At 39.2% G+C, this 26,663-nt stretch overlaps 1 protein-coding gene and 1 long non-coding RNA gene across 4 annotated transcripts in view; one reads left to right on the top strand and one right to left on the bottom strand.

Moving 5' to 3' along the window:
* Positions 1-20,084, top strand: part of LOC124155340 (phosphorylase b kinase gamma catalytic chain, skeletal muscle/heart isoform) — a 30,057-nt gene extending 9,973 nt beyond the window's left edge. For 2 of the 3 annotated variants that reach the window (XM_046529077.1, XM_046529076.1), the window contains exons 6-11: positions 756-785; positions 5,974-6,080; positions 8,884-8,981; positions 10,978-11,052; positions 18,797-18,955; positions 19,470-20,084. In XM_046529077.1, coding sequence (XP_046385033.1) covers positions 756-785; positions 5,974-6,080; positions 8,884-8,981; positions 10,978-11,052; positions 18,797-18,955; positions 19,470-19,604 — 604 coding nt within the window. In that variant the 3' untranslated portion in view covers positions 19,605-20,084. The remainder of the gene's footprint in view (positions 1-755; positions 786-5,973; positions 6,081-8,883; positions 8,982-10,977; positions 11,053-18,796; positions 18,956-19,469) is intronic. The other variant, XM_046529078.1, reaches the window with a different exon arrangement.
* A 2,459-nt stretch (positions 20,085-22,543) lies between these two features.
* Positions 22,544-24,557, bottom strand: LOC124154939. The gene is made up of 3 exons (XR_006864052.1): positions 23,676-24,557; positions 23,469-23,525; positions 22,544-23,362 (listed from the first exon to the last, which is right to left on the bottom strand). It is a non-coding gene; the product is annotated as an uncharacterized LOC124154939 (long non-coding RNA).
* Positions 24,558-26,663: the final 2,106 nt, after the last annotated feature.

The following is a 26,663-nucleotide window of genomic DNA, read 5'->3' as shown; positions in this document are numbered from 1 at the left end:
AGTCACCATATTTGGGTGATGTTCTGCCCAGTGTCTCAATTCAGCTTTATCTTATCCAAACTCGTTTCATTTGCCTCTTTCATATTAACCAATCGTATGATTTAAATGAATTCCTTAGAAGTTTGGCGTGATTACAGTTGAGCGAGTTAACATGGTCGGCCTTGGCAGAGCGTTTCATTTCATGTTGGTCTTGTTTGATTGCTCTACCAATATTACTACTCGTGCTGAGTGCCCTCCTCACGTGCCTGTTCAGAGTGATGAGATGGCTTGTGCGTGCGTTGCGTGGTGGAGGTGAACCCTCTTGGTTGGTGGAGGAGAGGAAGTTTTGCATGCCTTTCAATCCAATTGTAGAGTAGTGCTTGCTGTAAACCTCTCATTTATTTCATTTTGCTCCTTTATTATTTTCTTTTCCATGATCCTAGTATGTACATATTTGAGGAGTGGTTGGGAAAATCTGTTGAACTACACTCATTTTTACATTCATTATTTCAACCTAACTCAATTTGGTTTGCATATTAGTACTACAAATTAAGTCATTCTCAAGTTTTTGTCCAATGCTCTAAATGCAAAAGGTTCTATGTTTTTTGTAAATATTTGTCATTACATTTTTCTCTATTCAGTATGAGTTTCAAGTTATGTAATCGACACACTTAGTTTGCCAGACTGATCATTTGCTGTTGAATACTCTTTTCACGTGAGAATGTGGTTGTTGATGTTTTTGCATAGCCTTCAAGCATTGTTTCTCTTCCTTGCAGATGGGCGTGTGGAGTCGTCATGTACACCTTGTAAGTAGTCCTTGGGAGCATCCCATCCTGTGGTTGTCGTTGCATTTGTGCACCATGGATTCTGATTTGTATCACTCCTGACCCCAATTCCCTCATTTTTTGATATATGTATATTTAATATGAATTTGGGTGCTTCCTATCCCTAAAGAAATATCTCTTCACACTCAATTCACAAAGTCGGTAAAGTATCACTTTGAAGGACCACATTGCTCACTTGGTCGTTGTTGTGTTGTTGCTATGATATGTATAACTATCACCAACCAATTCTGGTTTGGCCTGTTTATTAGGGATGAACCCTAGTGACCACACAGTTATAGTGTCAGAGAAAGACTTCTAGGACATTCATATATGGCATTTATGTCTCATATTGCTGTCTCAAGTGGCTTATGGTCCTTGGCGCCACTGCCTTTCTAGAGTGCCAGTCAATAAACAGGGCCTCCATGCAAACGTTCCACACCTGTCCTTCTGTAAAATGCCGTGACAAAAACGTGGCCTTGAGGTTTGGGAGCACCGGCTTATAATCTTCCGACGTACTTGGAGGCTGCTCTGCTGAGGACTGCGCCACCCGATTCCTCCTGATGGATGACTCCACTACGTGTTGTAATCAAGGAGGACCAGGGATGGCTCTATCATCCAACAACTGTTCCACACTCCTGATGATCTCTCCCTGAAACTGCTCCTACCGCAGTCAGTTGTGGTAGTTCTTTGCTCCATTGTGGTTCATCTTCTGTCTCTCCGTGGTGACCTTGTTCTTACCTTACATCATGGCCTTGTGGCTGGGCCATTTGGGATTCAACTTCCTGGGGCTCAATGGGGATGTTGTTCTCCCCTTACATCCCATTAGCAGTTCTGCTTATAGACTGTCCAGACTCCAAAGGCAAAGTACAGTATTCAAGGAGTCCCAACCATGGGTCTCTTTCTTTTGCAAGTTTATTTTTTTTACTGTCTTCACCTCTGCTTCTGCGTCGCCATTACCCTTTGGGTAGAAGTAGTTTGGGCTGCTCATTACGAGACAAAATCTGTATTCCTTTTCAAATTCTCAAAACTCTCTTCCCCCGAATGGTGGCCCATTGTCGGCTCGGACAATTTGTGGGACTCCATGGTGCGGGAATCTGGATTTTGTTTTTCCAATCACGTTCAGGGCCCTCATGTTTTCTAACCTTTAGACCTCTGGCTATTTTGAAAGGTAGTCGATAATGGCCAAGTGCATATTCACACCCTTGGCTGTGGAAAATGTCCATTCCTATCTTCTTGCAGGATCGTGCCAGTGCCTCTGTCAGTCTCAGTAGCCGTACCCACAGTGGGTGTATGTATTGGGGATTGCACTTGAACTTGCTTATCATTTCCAACATTTGATGAGATGCTCCTGGCCACCACTCTGACTGCTGCATTCACCTCCTGCACTTTAAAACACCTAGAGGAGTCGACCCAACATATATTTCCTTCATGATCTGGAGATGCATATTTTATTATTCGTCAAGTTCCTTCATCTCCTAATGAGCTTTCCACACCCCCCCTCTGCTGTGCGTCAGCCATTGGTGATTCCTCCTTTCACTGCTTTCACGTACAATTCCATGTTTTCATTGGTGAAAATATCGCCTTCTGTGTGAGTTTTGGAGATTGGAGATGGTGAGAGAGCATCTGGCATATGTATCAATTCTTTCCCAGAGCATAATTTAACTCTTGGACAAAATTCACGAGGTGCACATGGAGGAAAAAGTTTTTGCCCACTAAATAATTTGCTAATTTCTCACAGGCCCAGGTGAGCACCAGTACTTCCTTTTCCCATTGGGAATAGCATAGTTCAGCACATGTCCGTTGAAGTCTATGATGCAAAGCATTCCATTGATCCTTAATATTGCATGTTAAAAATGCCAAATGTCATTATTATGTGTCTGCTAAGTTATAAAAAGTATTTGTCATTTCAATCTATTTATTTATCATTTAATGTGCATTTATGTATTTGGTTTTAATTAGTTTTTTAAGTAATGAATTAGTTGGTTTAAATCCTCGTACAAGCTATGAATTCTTAGAAATTACTGTAATAATAACAAGGATTCAGTTGAATTATAAATTTTACTCAATTGACCACTTATGGTCTGCAAATAACATTAGTAAAAATTATACTCAATTTTGTTGTAAAGTGAATCTTCATCTCTAGTTAAACAAGCATTTAAAAGTTGCAAAAGGTGACTTTAAATATTAATAGCTACCCCAAATTTTCTTCGAAAAGGTTGAGAAGTAAAAATCACAGACATGGTGATTGAGACTTTTCTTGTGATTAATTCCTGGCAAACCTAAATGCATTATCCTTATATGTGATGGAATCAATGTTATGACTTACCAACATGCAGTAATTGAAGGAGTGGGAGTCTGGTTCATATCGAGAACATTTCATTTCTCCATTCTTTTTATACCATGTTGACTCTTGGCTGAAACAACATGAACAAATATCAATGCATTTTTCTTGATACACATCGTATGGTTGTACTCAAAGTAGCTTTTATTATCGGTTATGAATGTATCATACTTTTATCTCTTATGGAATTCAATAAATAGCATAGATTCATCCTAAGGAAGTATGTTCAAGTAAGCTCTTTCTTTCCTTGTGAAAGTAAATAGAACTCTTTGGTTACCAAATTGTTGATAAAAAATACACTCCAGATTACATCACCACTAGATATTGTATGCATACCTAAGTAATTTGAAGATAGATAACCAAGTATAGCAGAGTTGCCTATACATAGTGGCCAGGTATAACAATACATTAAATGCGCCACGATGTATCTTGTATTAGTAGTGCCGTGGATCATATGAAATGCAGTGTTATTTTGTATTTGTACATTCAGAGAACTTTTCATCTCGGTTTATCAGATTTTGTGTGTGCATGTACTTATGCTTTGGGAAACCATAAGTATTGTGGTCAGCATTGAAATTGCTCAGCATTCACCAAAGTAGAAATGAAGGTACACATTTTCATGATGAGAAAGGGATTAAGCAACTAGTCTCCATCCTTGCCTGATAAAGTTTGTGGGTGGTTTTATTTTATAGCAGGTCAGAGGTTTGAGATGATCTCAGTTTGCATGAAAAATTTGTTACAAGTTAGAGCTAGCCACTCCTCTACTTAAATTTGTGTTCAAAATATGCCTTTTTTCAAGACATTTTCAAAACAATTTCTTTCCATTTTGTGTGCTGAATTGCGTACATCTTGAATTTGTGCTAAATTTCAGGTTCTGGGTGGTAGCAACACATCCTATTAAGTCTCCTTGATTTTTATAGAGTGGATGTTGAACTGCGTCAAAGTGAATCAATAGAAGCGTCATGAGGAGTTGTGATTTAAGCCCTTGAGGTATGCAAATACAAATCTGGTTTTTTTATTTGACAAATACGTAAGTGCAATTGCATATTTTTTCCAAGGTGCTGTGTGCATTATTTTTTCTTCTTTGTAAAGACAGAACAGTCGGGGTTAATCAAGGCAGGGGAAATTGGGGTTTTGAGGGAGAAGTGAGGGGATTTGAAGTGATTGACAAGGGAAAAGATGAAATCTCATGCATGTTATCCGACGCAATTTATGCCTTGACGGGGGAATTAAAATTACTACTGTGTTGTTGGCTGACTGAGTATGGCTGGTGTGTTTGACAATGATCGAAGAGGTAAATTTGCCTTTGGGAGTACATTAATTTGGTTTGAAAGTAATTTTCTTGTTGTTTTGGGAAAATTAATATCCTGATAAAGTTGCATTTCATAGCATTGTTAGTATTTTATCATCAATTATTCAGGACTCAGTTATCTTACGTCAATATATGCAAGAAGCAAATTCCTATATTCTATTGTTTAAAATTTGGTCACAATGTGAACTATTCGGAGTAACCTCTGAGAACTGAGACTTGTATTTCCCAGGCAAACTTGAACCACAGGTTAGGTTTAAAGAAGATGGTATTTGTAAAGATTGGGAATTAAAAGGTGGGGGTCATGTGACAGCCCAGACTGTGTAAATTGGTGTAGCTTCACCTCCCTGAAAGCAGCACATTAAAGGCCTTTACAATGGGATTTTAACAACAACAACAGACTATCACAAACACCCATTCCCTGGGTAACCATCCCAGGCAGAACTCACACCTGTGACATTTGGTTTGGCCATTGGCGAGGAATTTAAGCCACCTCCACTGAGGCTAACGGCCACTTTACAATACATATATATGTATGTATCTTGGTATACGAAGGAATGGGGCGAAGCTTATCTATTTTATCAGTGGTTTAGTAGTTGAGTTATAAATTGAGGTCATCTCTGCCTGTGGGAGTTGGATAGGTTCTTTCCCTATTCTTAGGAATACCAGATATGTATACCTGAACCCTTATTACATTTTAGCCCTATCATTAGCATCCTGGAAATATTCACAACATGACATACATATAAAGATAAATTGGTCATGAAGTTAGTATAATTTTAAGAATTCTGGCTGTATGGTTTCATAGAAATACATTCTTGTTAAGACGGAGTAATTGGAAAAAAATACATGTGCAAAGACATATGCCCGAGCTAATGATGATACTGATAATTAAGGATCAATATTGTGTAACTCTTTTGTTTGTTCATATTCTTGCATTTATTAGCTTGAACCTTTGAATACCCCAGTTTGTCTTCGTAATCGGATGAAATAGCAGTAAAATTTTGTCGATCAACAGAGTGCCCTACATTTTGTGATGATGTCCTCTACCAATCAGTTCTCCTGCACATCCTCTTTTTGATGAGTGGTCATCTAGCTCGTCTTGTTCAACATCATTCAACGAGGCGATGAATCTTTCTTCATTTATGGCTGCATTATGTATTTACACCTGTTTGTGTTCTCCTGTGAGAGGCCAACGTAGCACCAAGATGGAGTTCACCACTAATGAGTAGTGTGGCGTTGCCATCCTCAATGGACTACATGGGCCTAACATCCACTTGTCCCATGGACGTCAGTGAAATTGCCCTGGGAATCAAGGAACCTGCATAGAATAATGGTCTGCACAGTAGCCCAGAAAATCTAAGGTCCATGGTCTCATTACTGGTTCAGGGAAGTTTCTAGCTATAGTAATTCATATGAATGGACTAAGATTTCCCCAGCATCACCAGATTGGGTTGCACTTGTTTCTCGTCCTGCTTGATTTGTTTTAATGTGCTGTATTTGTTTTCACCTTGTTTCAGGCTTGTGGGATGTCCTCCGTTCTGGCACAGAAAGCAAATGGTGATGCTGAGAAACATTATGGAGGGCAAATACTCATTCACATCACCCGAATGGGACGATATCACAGGTAATGCACCCACCCATCCATCACAATGTTCACCTACTCTCTTTGAAGCTCCTCTGCCGACCACATTCATTGTAGGGAGCGTGTGCCGAGGTCTCCTTCAAGAGATGCATCTCTACTCAGAATTCAATCAAAATTTGAGGACTTGCACTCCATCACCACACGCAAGGGTTTATATAGCCAATAATTTTAACTAAAAAGGTATATTAAACAGTTGCAGCTCTATTGAATTCCCTTCCAAAAACTGATTTCTCACAGCTGTAGCCTGTGGCCCCAATGTACGTTACCCAATTTCCAATCAGCCACTTTCCACTCCTCAGTCTCTGTCGAGGAAATTCTTTCGTCACACCTTTTCCGTGATTTTTTTTCACTTAAGTCGTTATGTACCATTCTTATAATGATCTTTCACTCGAAAATTTATTTTTTCTTAGGAAGTCGTTTTTCTTTTTTCGAAATTTTCTCTTAGAGAGAGCCTCAGAATTTTTTTACGTCCGCATCGTAAAGAGACGTACATATGCACTACCGGTGCACTTGAATTAATTTGTTTTCACTTTTATGATATTTGAATAGTTTGATTGATTTCGGAGATGTGGATTTCTGACTCTCCCCTTGTTAGTTTTTGTCTGTGGCTCTCGCTTAAAAGCTAGAAAAGCCACGGTGGAATATAGTCCGGTGGATGCATATACATAATCACCTAATCGCATAAAATGAGTGCTGTGGTGGGACATGTGCTCAATGCTTTTCATTTGTTTGAACCAAATAATTGAGAGACTCTGTTAGGCTCATAGAAAATTTATTTTATTCTCTTTAGTTCCTTAGAAAAACATTATTTTGAGAAAATTGAGTTTAAAGTGATTGCAACAGCAATTTTTTCTACGTAGAATTGACCATGTGTAAACAAGTCATGAAGAATTTGACTTTTCAAAAATCAGTGTTAATCTCCTACCAAATCTAACTCATCCAAAGGTTTTAGCTCCTACCTCTTCTTTTCCTCTTTTCAAATTTCACGTCTGCTTCTTTTGCTGGCATCAACAAAGTTGTTATTATGATTTTTTTACATTCTCCTTCCTTTTAATGATTGCAGCGCTGCCATCAGATGTTAGTGGCCATTTTTTGAACGAATCCCCATATTTAATATAAAACAAACACAAAGGTACCCCACCCACCCCAAAAATTTGTATGAGTGAGTGAGGGGTCGAGTAAAAGTTTCAAGTTTCCTGAGAACAATGGTGAGTGGTTTCATTCGAATAGCTTCCCCCCTCTGTCCTTCTGGCCACATCCCCTATTCTCACACCACCTGCCTTCCCAGTCCCCAATTTTTGGAATGCCCAGCTAGAGTCACATATGAATGTACCGTGCTCTTCCGTGACAACCAATAACTTTCCAGGATTAGTGTTTTACCTCCGTATGATTTTAAGAATAGGAATGCCCACCAAATATGAAAGAGTCTGAATATGACGCATTTACGATGTAATTTATATTTTTATATTGCCCATTATCTTTTATATATGAGAGATTAGAAATTGACAGATTGTGAATTTAAAAAATAGTTCTGACTCAATCTAGTAAAAATAAAACATTTTTCGGATTCAGCGGACAAATATATGAGGTACTCCATCAACAGAACTTGAAAATCATGGTAGGATCGTAAAAATGCAGGACTGTGTTTTAAGAATTAAACCCAAAGAAGATGAGATAAAGTAGAAATTCAAAATGCACAAATCAATTATCTCGCATGTCTCTGCCTAGAAAAAAAGGCCACAAAATTTCATGATCTTAAAAGCTCCTCCCTTGCCCGTATTATCTCCAGTGCCTCTGAGCGGATGAGTCGTTCTAGTTCCCCCAACACCCTGCTGGCGACGCCCTCCTACGGGTCGTGTTTTTTTCATCATTATTATTTGATTTATTACTTTAAACATGCATATTTATTGGTTTTTAAAGTTGCATTGGACTATTAACTTGGCTAGAATTCTTTTGTTGTGACTGTTTTTTGCCAAAAATAATATATTCAATTTATTATAACATATGAAACTTACAAATTCCAATATGTCAGTTTAGATAAGCTAAACCGAAAAAATGTTGTGACTTATATATTAGCGAAGGTTTCACGTCGATAGTATCGTACTTATCACTCCAGTTAGAGAAATCGCTTAACTGGGCAATCAACTTTCGCCTTAATAAAGTCACTTAAGTCATCAGTGTAAATTGTACAGGTGAGCGTAGACGAAAACAAATTGGGTCGAACTATCAAACTCCCCAGGTGTACGAAAGGGTTGTGATTGTGATCTTTTTGATGCATAAAAAAATGAAGTTCCACCTATATATACTCCCAATCATACCACACAAAGTTATTTCCTGCATAATAGAAATTTGAAATTATTTTCTGAGCCAGATAGAATCTGTTCTTGTAATTTACTTAGTTTGTGAAGTTAATGCATTTTGAGTATTCGTAAGGCTAAACACATCAGGTGCATAGTGTGAATCTTTGGCAAGGGATGGAACTACCACTGGGAGAAGCTCATTGCTGTAACTACACACGTCCCACGTTTCCCAAAATCTGCTGCATATTCCCCTCCTCCCGGTCCCCAGTTGTTGGTCCTTGGCGATTTACACACCCCGGCTACATATGGCTTAAACATTCACTCGGCAAATTCAAAAACAATAATTTGTTATGCCTGTGACAAAATTCCAAAAAGTTAAACATTCAGGCATTAATTTTAGACCTATTCTAAGGTAAGATAATTGTATGATTGCATGCGTACGTAACATCTCTTATGCCTTCTCTCTCTCTCACACACTCCCACAGAGGCACCAAAAGACTTGATTCGGAAGTTGCTGGTAGTGGATCCACGTCAGAGAATAAGTGTTGCCGATGCCCTCACTCACCCGTTTTTCCAGATCATGGTAAGTTGTAAGATGCATTTCACCTTAATCTACGTTTTATGTGCATCGTGTAATGTCAAAGTGCACATAGGTATTCCTTAATGTGGGGTTTGTATTTTTTTGTGAAAAACTTCTCCCAAAGGGTGGTAATTCTGTGAATTCATAATGGTGACATTTAACTCTGGAACATAAAATAGTGCTGCATGTATTGTTAATTGATGAAGCAATTGAAAAATGCGTATGTCTTGTGTGGTTATCCCAAAAATGAAGAATATCATTCTTATCATGCTGGAAATAGCTACAATTTTATTTTAAAGTAAGTGGGATGATTCTATTTGGGTAAGGTGATAAATATTATAATACTTTTCACCAAGGTTTTTATGTTTTCACCACCCCTTTAGGGCTGCAAATATTTGCATACCTACTGTCAACTTCAGCACACTACAGCACAACTCAATATGTAAAAATTAAAATCAAGTGGAATATTTACTCAATTCTAGACTAATAATCACTTTTAAATTGTCAACTTCACATCACACCACAATTCTGGTATAATTCTCCTGATTACCCATGTTATTCGGTGCACCCTCAAGTGCCATTCTGGCACATACTTCTGTTTATTGCCCTGACATCCTGATTTGGCCGTTGCCCTCAAAGCAACACCTTCGTCCTGCTTCTCTCTCTACTACCCCATGATATTTGCATCTGTGTACATTTTTTTTGCGATTGTGTTAGAGGCCTGCAAGATTGCGCTAAACCCGGGTTTGTGTATTCCCTTGGGACTTGTGGTCATGTGAGGTGAGGCGAGGCAAGGAAGGTGTATGCCTTTCCACCGAGATATACGACATAGCGCTCCCACTGGCGCCCCCTTCCAACCTCAGCCCTTCATTCTGGTGGAAGAGGGCAGGGGGGAAAGGAGGCTTTCAATGGGGGGGGGGGGGGAATGTTACTTGGGGTGTCCATGTGCCTGGAATACTCAGGGAATTAGCATTTTCTGGAAAATATCAGGGAATTTGGCAAGTTCCTCTAAGAACCTGTTTTTAGTCAAAAAAATCTCGCTCAATGCGTTAAATTCTCATGATGCGCCCACATGAAATAAAAAATGGAAATGATTTTTGCTACGTTTTCATATTCCCATAGATGTAAATGCCTCAAATGGAGGTTCTCAAAATCTCGGATAACTTCCCATTGAAAGCATTTTCCTTTGGGGCTGGTGCTTATTCCATCTCCTCCACTTATTGAAATACTCAAGAGGTCATGAATGCACACTAGTTAGCTGAAATTTTTGTGCAGTGGACTTCTAGACTCTGTATTCTCTCTTTCTTGGCTATTTCATGGTTTTAAATATCCTTTCATACTGAGCACATTAAAGGTAGACATCTTTTGGAGGACGTATGAACAATCTTCACCATGGTATTATTTGTAAAGGTCAGTGGTGTGTGTTATCTTTTGTGCTGCTTTTTCTTCATGTGCTAGTATACGAGCTAAAATTTCACAGAAAGTATAGAAGGTGAATTAAACCTCCTGCAATTGGTGTCATTTGGATGTGTTGGATAAGTGTCTATCATCTCAAAGTGCTTCACACGGCATTAAAATTATTTGAAAACTATTCCTTTGGTCATTAATTTCCACCTAATCAGTAATATTCACCCAAAAATGCTCATGATTATGATTAAACGATAACATACAAAACAACATAATTTCTCTTTACATGCGTGTGAATTTTTCAATTTCTGCTCTGTGGACACCCTGTTAGGCATGGGACGTGACACGCAGCTATATCTCTTGACGTGGCCTTGATTGCGTTCACTGCTTGTGGTTTGTGCACCTGGTGGCTTTGAGTGGTGTGTGTCATTCATGCCAGTCCAAGCACTCGAGCAGTGAGCATTCAGGATTTCCTCCCTCATGTTTTGCACGCTCTTGTAGGCTCAGGGCGTGTGCTTGTATTGCAGGCCTCTTTCTTGAGTTTGTGTCGCTCCTTGTTGAATGCATTTCATGAGTATGTGTATCATTTCAGCTGTGGGATCAGGACATAGCTCCTCTAAAGCGGAACTTCGGCTCTCTGCGCCGCAGGGTATCCCAGTGGGCCCTGGTAACCAAACAATACAATCTTATCTTGCATCCACTCTTCCAGATGTTTGGCTGCTGATGCTTGACTCTTACAAAGCTCGTTGTAGATCGTCTAACATGTTCATTTCCTTTGAGTCCTTCACATTTATATGTAGAGTACATATCAGGTGGTCACTTTTCAAAATATCATTCTCGCTCCATTGTATCAAGAAAGGAGCACATTCCTTGTTAAATTTTATGTGGTAACTTATTACCTACACAATAGCAGGGATCATTAAAATTAGATTATGGATTTGAATATATTAAATTATTAAGAAATATTTGAAAGCCTTACCTTCCAAATTTCAGTTGTTTAAATAATTTTACAGAAGATAAAAGAAATGCTTTTAAAGTAACCACTTAGCTGTTACCACCCCATCCACAAAAAGTAGCTCAAATGGCTGACGCTGTTGTGATGTGGAAACTGCATGATACTCGCTTCTAGTGCCTGTCTATGCTACGGTTCTTTGTCTGCTCAAAATGAATAGACAATGCATTATTGAAAAATGTGGTGATAATATAGGAACTAACTGTGGAAACCTGAGACAAATGAATGACGGAGGTGCTGGGTGATGTAAAATGACAAATCAGTGCAAAAAAACACACACAGTTTATTGAGTGTCAATAAAAATGCACATAGCTACGGTAACCCCAGAGAACTCGTGCAATCTTCGCCACCCATGATTCTCTAGGTAGTCAAAACCAGGATCATATGGTTTCCACGTCATCAATATGGCAGCTATGTAAAATATGTTTTCTGCTTGGAATGAAAATGAAAAATTGAAATGGCTGTAGGTTCAAATATATTTGGTTCTCAAAGATAAAATTTGGTGAGTGGCTTATCATCTCTCAAATATTGTGATACAAACTCAACATGTAGTAGTGTCATCACTCCTATTCTTTCTTTTGATAAATGTTCTCAAAATCCTACATGCTTTCGTGAGCTATTCAAATGAACGTTTCAGTGAACGTGGCTTGGCTGGTAATTTCATTTTATATCTATTAGAAAAAGAAACTTGTTGCAGTAATGTCAATATTATTACTCCCCTTATTGCTTTTAAATGCAGCTAGGTAATGCATGCAGCAAAGTTGTGCTATAATGCTTGGTAAGTGGAGTCCCAGCCAAAAGGACATCTGGAAACATAACATTTCTCACCCTCTTATACCACTTTGAGTTATCCTGCATATACATAAGTATTATTTAAACCTGCAGTGTGTGTGCCTGTTACAAATTGCCCCATATTTTAGTTGTTGAACTCTTGGTGAGGTGGCATTTGTGTTCAGTGATGAATTGAAGTGGCTATATTTCTAATATCTGCATCCATTATCCACTGAATGTGTGAGTAGCTATGTGACATCAAAGCGAGTTTAACGAGTCAGAGAGAAGTAAACCTTGTGCACCTTAAGGCAATATATGAGAGGCACAGTGTGTGATTCTTCCCCAAGGGGTGGAACTACCACCATCCCAGGGGAGGCTGTGTTCGTGACAGTCACACATTTCCCAAAATCCACCTCATATCGGCCTCCCATCGCTCTCCCCTTCTCACACACCACTCAACTGGCCACATACAGCCCTAATCACAGCTCGTGAAAGATTCATGTTACAGAGAGCATTTATTGTTAGCTTCTAAGGAAAATATCAAGTTACATGGTCTGTGTTCCCCCTCCTGCTTTCCCCCTTGCGTACTGAGCGTACCTGCTTCAATGCTCCCTCTTTCCGAAGCCCAGCTGCTGCATAAGTCACCTATGTCTAACAATGGATTTTGGCAAGTTGTGTTGTACTTTAATTGGATTTCATTATTACTAATGCGCCCGAGATTCATTTCAGAATGAGACCAAACACGATTTATTTCTGACATTACGTGAGCAAATCAAGCGAGAAAATAGTTTTCCCATGAAAAGATGTGAATGGAAGTGGAAGGGTGGGATGAGAAAGCGCTCATTTGCTCAGCGTAGGCCCACTGGCATCCAGCGAAAGCATCAGCATGTCTTGGTGTCAGCGAGTTTTTTCTGTCAAAGAGCCAATTCCTTCTCCCTTCTCACCACTAGAACTCTGCTCTGCAATTTTTGAACCATGCTGCATGACTCTCTCTCTCTCTCTCTCTCTCTCTCTGTTCTCTTGGCTGACAAACAATAACTTTCCGCAATATTTTCTTGATAGGATTTCAAGATTAGTGATGTGCACCAAACAGTGGCGTAGCTAGGAATATGCTTTGGAGGGGTGTGGGATGGCGACCTCCTTCCCCCCCCCTTCCCCCCCCAGGCAATGGGGGTTTTGGGTCGTCGTTAGTCGTCTCACTGCCACGATATTAATACATAAATGATCTTTAACTTTAAGCAGATGCAGTTATTACATGTCAAAACTAGACAATAGTTTTAAATACTTTTTTTAAATTTCTCTGAGGCTTTAAGAGGGGGATTCATCCCCCTCATAACAATGGCAATGTAATTTAGATTTGTGGTGAAATTTGCACTTGTGGGAGGGCACGTGGTGAGCTCACCCAAATGTGGGAGGTTTAATGAATAAAAATATATCCACTGCCTAAGTTGCTCAATTTAATATCTTCCATCGTCAGTGCATTGATAATCTTCTAAATGTGACAAAACATTTTCATTTTTTTCATTAAATTCACCCTAAACTCTAGATATCTGAAGTGACATTGATGACTGAGTGTTGCTCTACAATACTGTGTGTGTGATACCGTCAAGTCATTCTTTGTGATGACCATGCATTGATTATCCTCTGTTCCTCCTCTTGCACTAGTAACTGAACAATTTGCGTATGTATGGAGGTCATCTTTCATGTCACGAAAGCCCTTTAGCATCAGGATCGTTTGAAAGACACATATTCGGAGGAAAATGAGTACATTCTCTTCTTTGTTTGAGTGTGAACACATCTCTCCCAAACAATTCTTTCACATATTTTGAGTCCTCAAATGACAGACAGCCATGTTGGTTAAGTTTGTGTGTGTTTTTTTAAATAATACTTGTATGTAGGTGTCAGTTGACGAGGTCCATGGTGGCAGGCCCCATCATGGATGGCATTGCAAGGGCAAACCACTTCTCAGTGCTACAAGGGCCCTTGCCCTCAAATGTGGTTTTATTTCAGCCCTGGAACTGAAATTCAGTTTGATTATCAAGGAAAATTTTCCCTGGATCTCCATGGAAGTTGACAGATTAATTTATCATTGCTAGGAGAAGGTTTTAAAACTATCTTATGTTCTGGTAGCTGGGATATTTTCTTGAGCCCTCGCACTTGCCTTGCGCCACAATTTGGGCTGAAAAACCCTGCTTTTTCTCTGTGAAATCTTAGAGATGCAATTGGTTTAGAGCTCTCTTGCTGGCTGTGCTGTAGCGGAAGTTGTTAGCCTACGTTAGATCACTAACTTACCAAACGTCGTGGCGAGGCATTATTTATAGCTCATTTAACGCAGCATTTGTGATAATAAACTGCCTCGTTTACATTCGGAATGCCATGACGGTGCTGTTGTTATGAAGGCGTATTAACAACACGAGCATAAAATATGAGGCAACTTAGAATTTCAAGGAAGGAAAAAAGGAAAGTCATGAAAGTTTAGACACATAGCCATTAAAAAAAAAGCCTCTATGTCAAGTTCAACTGCATTCATTGAATGTGAAATTAAAACACCACCAACAGACTAAACTTTCATATGTAGTTAGTTATTGTGAATTTTCTGAGGGTAAAAGTATATTTAATTTTCAAATGAGAGAGCTGTGATTTAATATGAATCAAGCAGTGCAGTTAATAGAACTTTGAAAGTAGGTCTGATGGTGTCAGTGATAAGGTTCAGTGGAGCTCTACTTAAATCATTCATTTCACGACACAAATCTTCATTTTCAATTCTCTTCTCTGCTTCACCTGATTGACAAATTATTGGCTCATTTTGTATGATTTTTAGTCAACTTTACTTGTTGTTGTGGTTTAACTCAACTTGTTTCTCTTCCATATCATTACAGCATCTCTAAACCATGACAGGCATTGCAAAATTAACACTTACTAAGAACAACATAATATATTACGAAAGTTTACAAACCTTACATGCGAAATGTCCCCCTGCCTCCTTTTGATAGTCTCCGTGAGATCAATTTATAATGCAGCTTGCCAAAATATGCCAGCTTTGTTTTGCAAGAACAAGGTTACGTTTCTGTCAAAGGTTCGTATCTCGCCCCCGCTATTCTTGTTGCATGCCCGTCAGAGCGCTGCAAAGCTCCTGCCACGCTTGCAAACGCAGCTGGACGTGGAATTGAATGTATACACTCAAGTCAACCAAGTGGGGCTGTGGTGGACCGCTCACTTGCCGTGAGGCCATGGGTGATTTGGCACCTCCTCGGTGCTCCCTCGACAAATTGGCTTTGCTCGAGTGAGTGTGTTGTGGGGTCATTCTGAGCAGCTGTGAATAGTGAGGCTCGATTTGCAGGGTGACTGGGTGAGCCTAATTTTCCTTGAAGATTTGTAGCTGTACTCAGCCACAGTTTTGCAGTTATTGTGGCTGAGAATGGGCTCTTCACCCCTACTCTACTTTTTATCAGGGCTCCAATTCCCACCAGTTCCTCCTTCGCATAAATTTGGACTCCATATGTTGAACGGTTGTTTATATGAGTGTACTATCTAGGGATTTTTGAATAGCTAACAGCTTGTGCTGGATTATGGGTAATATTTAACATTATACAGGAACCAGTGGAATGTGTGGCAATGTCTCTCTCGTTAATCTCCGTTGTAGTTTTCTTGTAACAAGTGCTTGCTGAATTAATTTTTATGATGTTAGCTGTATTTTTTCATCTGCCTGTAGTCACTAATTTGAATGTGGTGGAGTGGATTGTGATTTTGTGTTCAGTTATAAATGATATAATTCCTATACCTGAGTAGAAAGAAAGGTGTCTGTATTGGTAATTTAGATCTTACATAGGTATTGAAGTGTATTCATGTTGGGAAAAGTGGACGTGAAATTTGCATGATGGGGTTTTAATGCCATTCATGTGACTGAAATAAGAAAATGACTGTCTAGTACATATTTTTTTAAATGTATCCAGCCAACTCTTCCATGTACGGCCATACATTAACACGTGTTGCATGTGTTGTGGACCTCAGTGCTCCACAATTTCTGACCCACCTGGAGACGCTTTGAGAGTTTGTGCTGACATTTTAGCTGTCATCAGGCGAACAATGCCATTTTTTGAATGCCCTCCTCTTTTAATGTCCTATTGAGTCCATGTCCTGTGTTGGGAGCGTGTTGCCTATTTCATTGGGGTCCAGGGAGGCTTAAAAATCTGAATGGAAGTAAGTCTTTTATTAAACTTGATTGTTTCTGGCTTTACTTTGTGAAAATCCATTCTTAATAATAAAACGTTATTCTACTTTTCCACACGATTTAATTAATACGACCGGTTTCGTCGCAGAGGCGACATCATCAGGTACAGAATCCGTTATAATAACAGTTATTTTGTTCTTGTTTATCTGGTTGCTATTACGTTGGTAGGGGAGGGTTGCGTTGGGGTTGGAGCGTCACTCAGCTTCAGGGGAATCTCCAAGAGCGGGGAATAGTTAACAAAAATATTTTCATTTGCTAAAATTCCATTTTTTATATGCTTCCTTATCTCCAACTCCTCCAAGCAGTCCATCCTTCTTCCCTTTCCCTCAAGGTGGAGAATTTCCGGAACGAAATTGCTCCTGTGGTCACTCTCCCATAGATGTTTCGCAAAATGCGATTTTTCTAACTCCCCGTTTCTCAAATGCCTTCCGTGTTCCTCTGCTCTTACTCGGAACGAACGTCCAGTCTGGCCTATGTAATAGGTCTCACAGTCACTGCACTTGAGTCTGTAAATGCCACTTCTATCATTTAAGTCAATTTTATCTTTTGTACTGCATAATAACGCCCTTAAATTAGATGTGTTATAATATGCTATTTTAAAGTCTTCTCTGGGAAAAAGGTTTGCGGTTGCCTGTGAAATATTTCCATAATAACTCAGTTTGCACCAGCGTTTCTTATGCTCATTATGAATGGATGAATGGTATATCATTTTCTGTGCCCGGAGGGAGTATTTCTTCCTTAACAATTTATCTATGACACTTTCTTCGTATCTGTTTTTAACTGCAATGTTTTTGATTTCCATGGCGAGGTTCTCGGCAGAGAGGGGGATGTTGAGTGCTCTGTTTAACATGGCATGAAAGGCGGCTAGCTTATGAGAGGGGTGGTGGCAGTTATAACATTGCAGTTAAAAACAGATACGAAGAAAGTGTCATAGATAAATTGTTAAGGAAGAAATACTCCCTCCGGGCACAGAAAATGATATACCATTCATCCATTCATAATGAGCATAAGAAACGCTGGTGCAAACTGAGTTATTATGGAAATATTTCACAGGCAACCGCAAACCTTTTTCCCAGAGAAGACTTTAAAATAGCATATTATAACACATCTAATTTAAGGGCGTTATTATGCAGTACAAAAGATAAAATTGACTTAAATGATAGAAGTGGCATTTACAGACTCAAGTGCAGTGACTGTGAGACCTATTACATAGGCCAGACTGGACGTTCGTTCCGAGTAAGAGCAGAGGAACACGGAAGGCATTTGAGAAACGGGGAGTTAGAAAAATCGCATTTTGCGAAACATCTATGGGAGAGTGACCACAGGAGCAATTTCGTTCCGGAAATTCTCCACCTTGAGGGAAAGGGAAGAAGGATGGACTGCTTGGAGGAGTTGGAGATAAGGAAGCATATAAAAAATGGAATTTTAGCAAATGAAAATATTTTTGTAAACTATTCCCCGCTCTTGGAGATTCCCCTGAAGCTGAGTGACGCTCCAACCCCAATGCATCCCTCCCCTACCAACGTAATAGCAACCAGATAAACAAGAACAAAATAACTGTTATTATAACGGATTCTGTACCTGATGATGTCGCCTCTGCGACGAAACCGGTCGTATTAATTAAATCGTGTGGAAAAGTACAATAACGTTTTATTATTAAGTCTTTTATTGTTAGACTGGGACTCTGCTCATGTCATACCTATAATGATTAATAAATGCAAAATGAGGAAGTTGCTAACATTCATTCCATATTCTTGTCCAAATTCTGGACACTTCAAAAATGATTCTTTCCCATACATATTTGCCAATGTAGTCATTTTTTGTTATTTCGAAGGACTTCACGATATATTAACTCAGAGAGTTAGAAGTAAATGCAGAATTCTTTCTAGTCTACAGTATAGGTATTTATTTTCAATATAATCCAAGTTCGTGACCACCGCATGTATGAAAAGTACTTCTCATTGGGGCCAGTATGGCACTCAATGGGAATGCCAACATGACAGATGTGAAATTACTCTAGGTTTTTCATGTATTTTGATATTCCCAGTGTTCCATAAGGAGGAGTGTGACTAGATGTAGTCATGCAATACAAATTTAATACACATATGAACCACTGAGATGTAGGCAACATGTATGATATGTATAAAATTGAATTTTGTGAACTTTGAATGCATTTCGGCAGGGCCAAATACATGTTGTTGGTTGACCTGAATGGGATGGGATGTTTTTTTATGCTTTTGCATATGGGAGTGGGAATCTCCCTTCAACTGTCAAACTTTCAGTTTGTTTGGGACTCGGCCTGTTCAAGTGTTTGATGTTATGCATGGATGTTGACGCAGGTGAGGAGGAAAGTATTGCGTGGAATGACATTGCAAGCCCTACTCTCTCCTGTTTCAGCAATACAAAGCACGCGAGTTCAACGCGAGGCGCCTCTTTAAGTTTGGCATCTTGTGTGTGAGGGCGATGGTGCGTATTCAGCGACTTCGATTCACGCCGGAGCCTCTGTCGGTGGCCGTGGCACAAGTCGATCCATACCGAGTGAAGGCTCTTCGCAAGGTGAGAAGGATTCCCAGCATCTATTCCTATTTCTATCTACTCATACCTATTATTGCCTCCTAAACAGTGAGCTTTGTTGTGAGGGGAAAGTGGGTCCATTTGAAATCAAGCAGCGAATCTTGTGCATGGCATCAACGAATATTATTTGATGGCAAGCAAATCAAAAGGACCACCTGTGTTTGTTGGATTTTTGTATTTTTTTGCTTTTATTTCACTGACATTAAGATGACGTATTATTTTTGATCTATTATTTCATGGTAAAGAACTACAATGAACAATTTTTAAAAATATTTCGAAAAGAATTTAGTTTTTATTGATTTGTAGTCTTCAAGAATGGAATTCCTTAAAAGTGAAGAACATGCGCTGGCTGTTCCAGTCGTATAACACTCAATGGAGTGAATGTGGGAAAACAGGTTCCAATCACGGTCAACGCAGTGATTTTTTTCTCGGTGGAATTTTTGCACTTAAAATAATTCTGCAAACTAATTAGTGTGCTCTTGTTTTGCGTGCGCAGGTGATCGACGCATGTGCTTTCCGAGTTTATGGCCATTGGGTGAAGAAAGGTGAAGGACAGAACCGTGCTGCCCTCTTTGAAAATTCGCCCAAAACTGAGCTGAAGCAGATCTACGTGAGCAACTTGAGTCGGTAGTGCTCCCAATGGGCTGAACAAAGCAATCCATGTTAAAACAGGTGCTCTATGCTAATAAATGCCATGGCTTTCACGGTTCTGAACATTTCTGTTCCACAGGATTGTATTTGTGATGAGTTGAATAGCCGTGGAAGAGGGCCGGAATCCCCACCAAGACCCCTCCCTCACCTGGCGTCTCAACATACGCACACTCACTGCTGTTGTAGAAAGCATATTTATTTATTGTTATTACTTCTGTAATTACTATTCATATATATTTCCTCAGTGCCCTTCAGAAAACTTTTTAAATTTATTCAAGCTTCAAAGAGTTGATGTCAGTGCATTAACATATGGAAGATCTTTATTTGCAAGTTTAAAAAAAATATTTGCAAAAATTTTTTCCCTGATATAATAGGCCTGAAGGGTTACGTCCCTCCCATAACTGTATGAAGAGAGTTTGTCAAGAGTGGTAACTTGACATAAATAAATGTTTTTAAATTATGTGCCATGCTCCCTTCATTGTAATCAAACAGACATTGATATGTATGCACCATTCCCCTCCATTCAGTAATTATGAATTTCTGCACTTCCTTCTCAAGTCCTATATCATTTGTCCCTCAAAACAGTGTGTTGGCCGCCGATGATGCTACAATTGAAACCTGGAAATATGGGAATTAATTACTATTAAGGAATCAATTTGTCTGGATGCCTTTGCCAACAAATTTTTGCAGTGTGTGCATAGGTCTAGATAAACAATTCTAGTTTCATCAAATTTGAGGGAATCACTGCTCAATATAGAAGAATGAATTCAATTTCAGAAAAATTGATGTTATCTTGAACCATATGACTCTAATTGCAGCTTTTCTGGAAGTTGTTTTTGAATTCGGCTTCTGGCGTTCCTGGCCACTGGGCCATAGCCTCTGCACCTTTTCATTCATTCCTTGATTGTGTTTTTGGGTTCATGTTGCTTGGTTAACACCACCATCCCACCCAACAAAAACGAGTTTTCACTAGAGATGGGTCGGTTCCGGTACACGGTTCTGGGCACTGCCGGTTCTTGGCCTGTGGAACCGGTATCGAGAACCGATCGCATAGAGTCGGTACTTTGGAACCGGCTTGGAATGGTGGCGAGGACTTGCATTTGGCGCCCAAAGCCAAAATAGTCTGCAGCGTATTCAAGGCCAAAAAGTGAAAAGAGATTAAAAAATGCATGTATTACTTTCTGATTGCATAGATTCCACGTTCATTGTTTCTTTTTAGAGTTTCTCGCTAATTCACACATTTAAGGGTTCATCAGTTTGTCGCTCTCACCAGCATTGTAACATTTCCATAGCCGCAGCTGCTTAAGCCGGTTTCAAAAGAGCCGTTGACAGCACGGCACCCATGTTGCTCAGCGATGCACCGGGAAATACAGACAATGCATGTCCATGCTACATTGAGTCCGCTTTCAGATGAAACGCTTTTTCGTCGGCAGCCATTCATGTGAAATTCAGGCGGCTTTCAGATGATACGACCGGAGACGACTCTGCAATGCCGTGTGCCAGGCTGTGAACAGCGGCCGGAAGAAAATCATTTCGTCTGAAAGTGGTCTTACGATTGAATCATGTACATATATAGTAATTCTTCGACATACGAGCAAGGTGCATTACAAGAGCTTTTTCGTAAGTTGATAAACCTATGCAAGACATCAAAAAGTGGTGTTATCCTACAGAATGCAACACTGCATTACAATTTTGCGTTAACTCACGGCCGCCCAGTTTATCTATGATGTTGCTGTACCGGCCTGTCGAGCAGTTTATTGTTGAGGTTATGAGAACTGTGGTAGTGAAGCATGGGAATAAGCTGTCAATTTCAGTAACAATGTAAGCTACATCGCAGAATACAGAATATATTTTGAGCTGACTCACAAGTGATGGATGATTTCGTCAGATGTTGGCGGAGTTTCCCTATTGATCCTGATGATATGCAGTGCGTAAACTATGCCCCAAGAATATTCTGTGTGACCCTTCAAAATTAACATCGACCACTACTGTTTTTGGTGAACGCCTGTTCATGGCAATATTTCTGCAAAAAAAGAATAGATAAGACCCAGATAGGGTAAAAATGTTGACTTTTTGCACAATGAGTAAATATTTTACCTAATATAACTACCAATAACTACTGTCAATAATACCGTGATGAAACCTCTTCCACTTCACCGTTAAAATTTTATTAACTTCTGAAAGAGTCCTGTCATGCATTGAAAACCATTTATAATTAAAGAAAAACAAATTAGGGACATGTCTCACCTTGATACTTGTGAAGTACTTTTTCATGCTAAATAATTACTGTCAACACAACTATGCTGAAACCTCTTCGGCTTTGCCATTCAAATAGCTATTAACTTTGGTATAGATAGTGGCTTGCCTTGAAAAACATTTATATTAATATATAAGTGCCCAACTAAAGTTGCAATCGCCTACTTTGTGCCATTTGAAATCCACAATTTGCGTATAATACTCAAAACAACTAAGCTGTCTCCGAGTCAGCATCCATAATCAGTTGCTGCTAGTTTAAGTAATGGCAGTTCCGATCCATTGAAAATCATGTTCAATTACGTGAAAACTTACCTATAATGATTTATGTTGTCACTAAAATGAAGAGTAAAAGTTTGAGGGAATGTCTCAGAGGTCAATGGAACTGGCTGCATTTCTGTCCGTTTACAATAACTGGTAATATTCATCTCATTATGAATGTCACGTACACCTTTGGGCATTTAAATACAAGACATATTTATTATATTATGGTAATGTCTAAAATATCCACCAGCACTTATGCGGTCGACAATTGTACGAGTATATTTTTCAACCATAATGATGAATTGCATTGGTGATACGAAGGATTATATAATATTTATTATATAATCCTTCGTATCACCAATTGCTGAATAATTATTCAGCAATAACTATCATCACAAGAAATGAGTGCGCATGCTTTTCTTTATTAACGTCAAATGGTATGTAACGTTCACTTTCTACTCATCAAATCGAAAGAACACACTTTACAAACACACGTGTCCACGAAAAGTACTAATAAAGAAAATAGAGAGCAACGACACATTCTATTACTTTACAAATCTAATAAATACTAATTGCAAATACTATTGTCCAAGAAAAGTACACACTAGGAAAATCGGGAGTGAGTACACGTACTTTATCTCCACAAATCAAATTATGTATACCCACATTGTGAACTCAATGAATAAGTAGGTAGAGCAAAACTGCACGAGCGACGACACATACAACTTAACGGCACTATTTTGATTACAATACTCCCTTTCCGATTATTTCGCGTCGTTAACAATAATTGTTACATGTGACAACATTTTATTTTAGAAATTATCAATAAAGTCAGTGCCGTAACTTGGATTGTGCTGAACTAAACTCCATGAGGTCACCACCCAACTTTTCCACCCAACTTGGTGCCTTCTCGGCGTGCAGGACCTGGGGCACCAGTCGGTTTTCCCGGGTGGTAGAGCCGAGGCCAGACGGCAATCATCGGCGATCGGCACAAGTCAAGGCACTTGGTACACGTCAATAGTTTTCTGAGTATGCAGATTCGTCAGCATGTATCAACAGGTGCTCAATGATAACTTTGCCAATTTAAAGGGACACTTTTTGCGCAATTAACGGAACCAGATTCCCAAAAGAAACTTCAGGGACCGGGAAAATCCCAAGGAAGAATCCAATGAAGAATAATTTCGTGTGAGATACCGCCTGTCCAAAGAATTTCCAAGAACGCTGTTGATACAGAGAAAATTTATTAATAATTTACATTCACATTTGAGGCGTACGAAAAAAATATTTTGCACAAATTTTACACATGATGTCATACTAATGTGCTTACCTTCATCGCGCCATTGTGCCGATTAGATTGGACTTCCACCTCCTTTCATGCCATAGCCTTTAAGGAAAGACCCACAGCATCAGTTATTTTTGCACTCCAATATAGCTTTCCTATCAATAACTTATTTTAAAATCTTTACTTACTTTGAGCAGTTTAAAAACATATTTAATACTAATTTAAATAATGCACTTCAATCATAAAACTCACTTTTAAAGAGTGGTGAAATGAGTCCGGCTGAGCTGGTGTTGTACGAAGTCAGCCTCACTTTCACTGAAGAAGGACATTTTTCCAGAACCCTGGAGGGCTGATGGAGGGCTGACAGAGCAAATGATGTTGCTCATGGGTACTTAACAGACGTCTTCTCTCTCCTGTGAAGGCCAGTGAAATGATCTGGCAGGGCCATAAGGGTGCATAAATTTCACTTTCTCATCATGTTCTTCCTCGTGTTCAGATATCACTAATCCAAAAAACCAGTGGTTATCATAAGCACATGCTATGTATGAGTTTGTTAAGATTTGTGAAAACTCAATTGCTGGTGTTGGTTTGTTATTGGTAAAACAGAATGTGATGCTTAAGTTTTTATCTTTAGTTATCCTACCGTTTCCTTTTTAATCAAGCAGAACTTAATATTTTCAACTCCAGACTTGCAGAAGTTAGTTATTTTTTCCACAGAGTTTAAGGCTTTTCTTGAACATCTCTGGAGGCTCTCTCGAGCAACCAAACACTGTACAGTACCATCAATGCCGTCACAAGGCTATTTTCCATGGCTGGTAGCAAAGAATGTCCATGATGCCATTAAGGAGAAGTCCTGTTTATGCTTGCTAAGATTGAGAACATTTTTGCAGTTCTTATACTGTCCTGCACAACCATCACTAAGGTAATTCAAATTTTGGACTGATGTGAATATTTTTTTAACGAACTGAGGTATTATTCTTTGGGTGTCATATACGAAAGCTACATCATGATTCCTAATCATCTGACAATATGCATAAACTGGAGATAATTAGCTGTTTCATCTGGTTGCTGTCACTATCTACTGCTTCAACATCAGAACGCTCATTTCCAAACCTGGAGGAGTGTTTCTGTACTTCCTCCCTGCATGGCTGGCATACTTTCATTCCTGGCACTAATTCCCGAAGAGTTGGGATTTTACAGGCCTTTTCTGCAAGTTCAAAACAGACATTCCCCAGTGATTTTGACATTTTCTTTTTGTGATTTTTAAAAGGATCAAGACATAATATATTTCGTAGGTTTCATTTCTTTCAAATATGTAGTATATTCTGTGATGTTCGCAGATATTGGATCGTACTTCACCAGGTACCCCACTTCTGAGAGATGATAGTTGTTTTTCAAATGTACTCATGGTCTCACTTTTGTTCAGCTGCACCACTGGTGAGTAGGTTTTTTTGTGGCAATCAGATCCAGTTTCTATTCCAATGCTGCTCAGTTCAACAATTTGCTCAGGTTGAATTATAGTGGAGTTGCGAATGTTTTTTAATTTGGAAGTTCACGGTGAGCAGCTTCGGCTAACTCTAACTACACACGATTAATTTTCAGGTAAAAATCCACTGATTGTACACACACAATGAACTTGGATACCCATAGAGACCTTCACGCAAGAAGACTTGGCAGAAGAATAAAAGTGGTACCCCAGAGACAAATTTAATTTATCATGCCCTCATTTATAATACATTGCAACATATTTTTTCTTCCTAATGTGGAGGTTGATACCTACAATGAACTTATTTCTCTTATTCCTAGGGGAGATGGAATAACACTGACAATTGAGGCTGAATAGGTGGGATAGTATTATCTTCTATAGTTTGTCATGTGATACAATGCATATGTGAGGCAAGGAAAAAACAATGTAGCACATTATGTCAGCATTATCTTTCCCAGTGAAAAAAAATTAATACTCCAGTCGTCGTCATCAGGGAATGTGGAAATTGGTGACAACCTGTTACATATGTATAAGTAATAACATGTGCTACTAAAAAAGATGGATGAGTTAACTACTCTGCCTTTTGGTGATAATTCGGAAAATGCGAGATAATATTTTTGAGCCTAAAAAATCGGTTCATTAACAATTGTTGACATTATTTTGGCTTGCATAGCAATTCAGGGGTGGTAAAAGACATAACTTTGGAAACTATGTACTTGGATAGACAAGGGGTCAAAATTTCATTGAAATATATAGTGTAGTTTCTGAGCTATGAATTTTTACCTTGCACCCTGCACTGTGGAATCAGAGTACCACTAGTGCCACTTCTGAGCAAACTCTCTAACCTCGACTCCATATGCGTCGTGAGAGAGGAAATATTTTACATGGGTCATTAAATAGGACAAAAAATTCATTACAATTAGAATCGGTGTGTGCCATGGCCTGTGTGAACTGTCATGGAATGACCCCAAAATGAAACATTTCCTCCACATTGTGCCACATTTCATGTATTATATATGCAGTGACCCTCCTGGCAGCCGTGAATTAATGTGAAATATGATGTTGAGCTATCCTGTCAGTTGATGTTCCAGAACTGCTTCCAGGGCATGCCCCCTCGTCAACTGCACCATCACCAGGGGCAAAGGGGGTGGTCATTTCTCCCACAAGCACGATTGTGTATTGCTCAGCTTGCCATAGAACTCATAGTGCAGGGCTTATGTTTTAATGGTCCTGATTTGCAAAATTTTTTATGCCTTCATCCCTATTAACTCTGATTTTGACCAATACGCAATATTTTTTTTAGGAGGGATCCCCTCTCTCCTTTTAAAAAAATAAAAGTAAAAATTTTTCCTCAACTTCTATGGAGTTGAGAAATTTTTTACTTTTCCATTTATATGAATCTTAAAACGCAAACATTTGCACAGAAAAATGTCCATTTGCGTGCAGAAAGGAAACAATGTCCTTGTTTTCAAGGAATTATATATTAAAATGAACTTGCCCCTTGGCTGAGCAAACACCTGTGCGGATATTTATTGGCGCTGGCTCTTTCTCCCCCCACCCCCCCTCTCCCATTCCCTGATTGGACAGATTTTTCAAGGACACGAGATCGCTGACTTTCCCGGCGAACTGGTCAAAAAATTTTCTCTCGGGTCAAGTATTCCATAGCCTACTAGCGCAGAGGTGAATCTTGGAAGTCGGCAGTGAAAAACTTGACCAGATGGAGAGCCCGAGAAGAAATTCTCGGAAGCCAGCAG

This window comes from Ischnura elegans, chromosome 3, assembly GCF_921293095.1.
Source record: "Ischnura elegans chromosome 3, ioIscEleg1.1, whole genome shotgun sequence".
Taxonomy (NCBI): domain Eukaryota; kingdom Metazoa; phylum Arthropoda; class Insecta; order Odonata; family Coenagrionidae; genus Ischnura; species Ischnura elegans.
The sequence above is the reverse complement of the archived record's forward strand: the minus strand, read 5'-3'. Positions and strand labels throughout refer to the sequence as shown.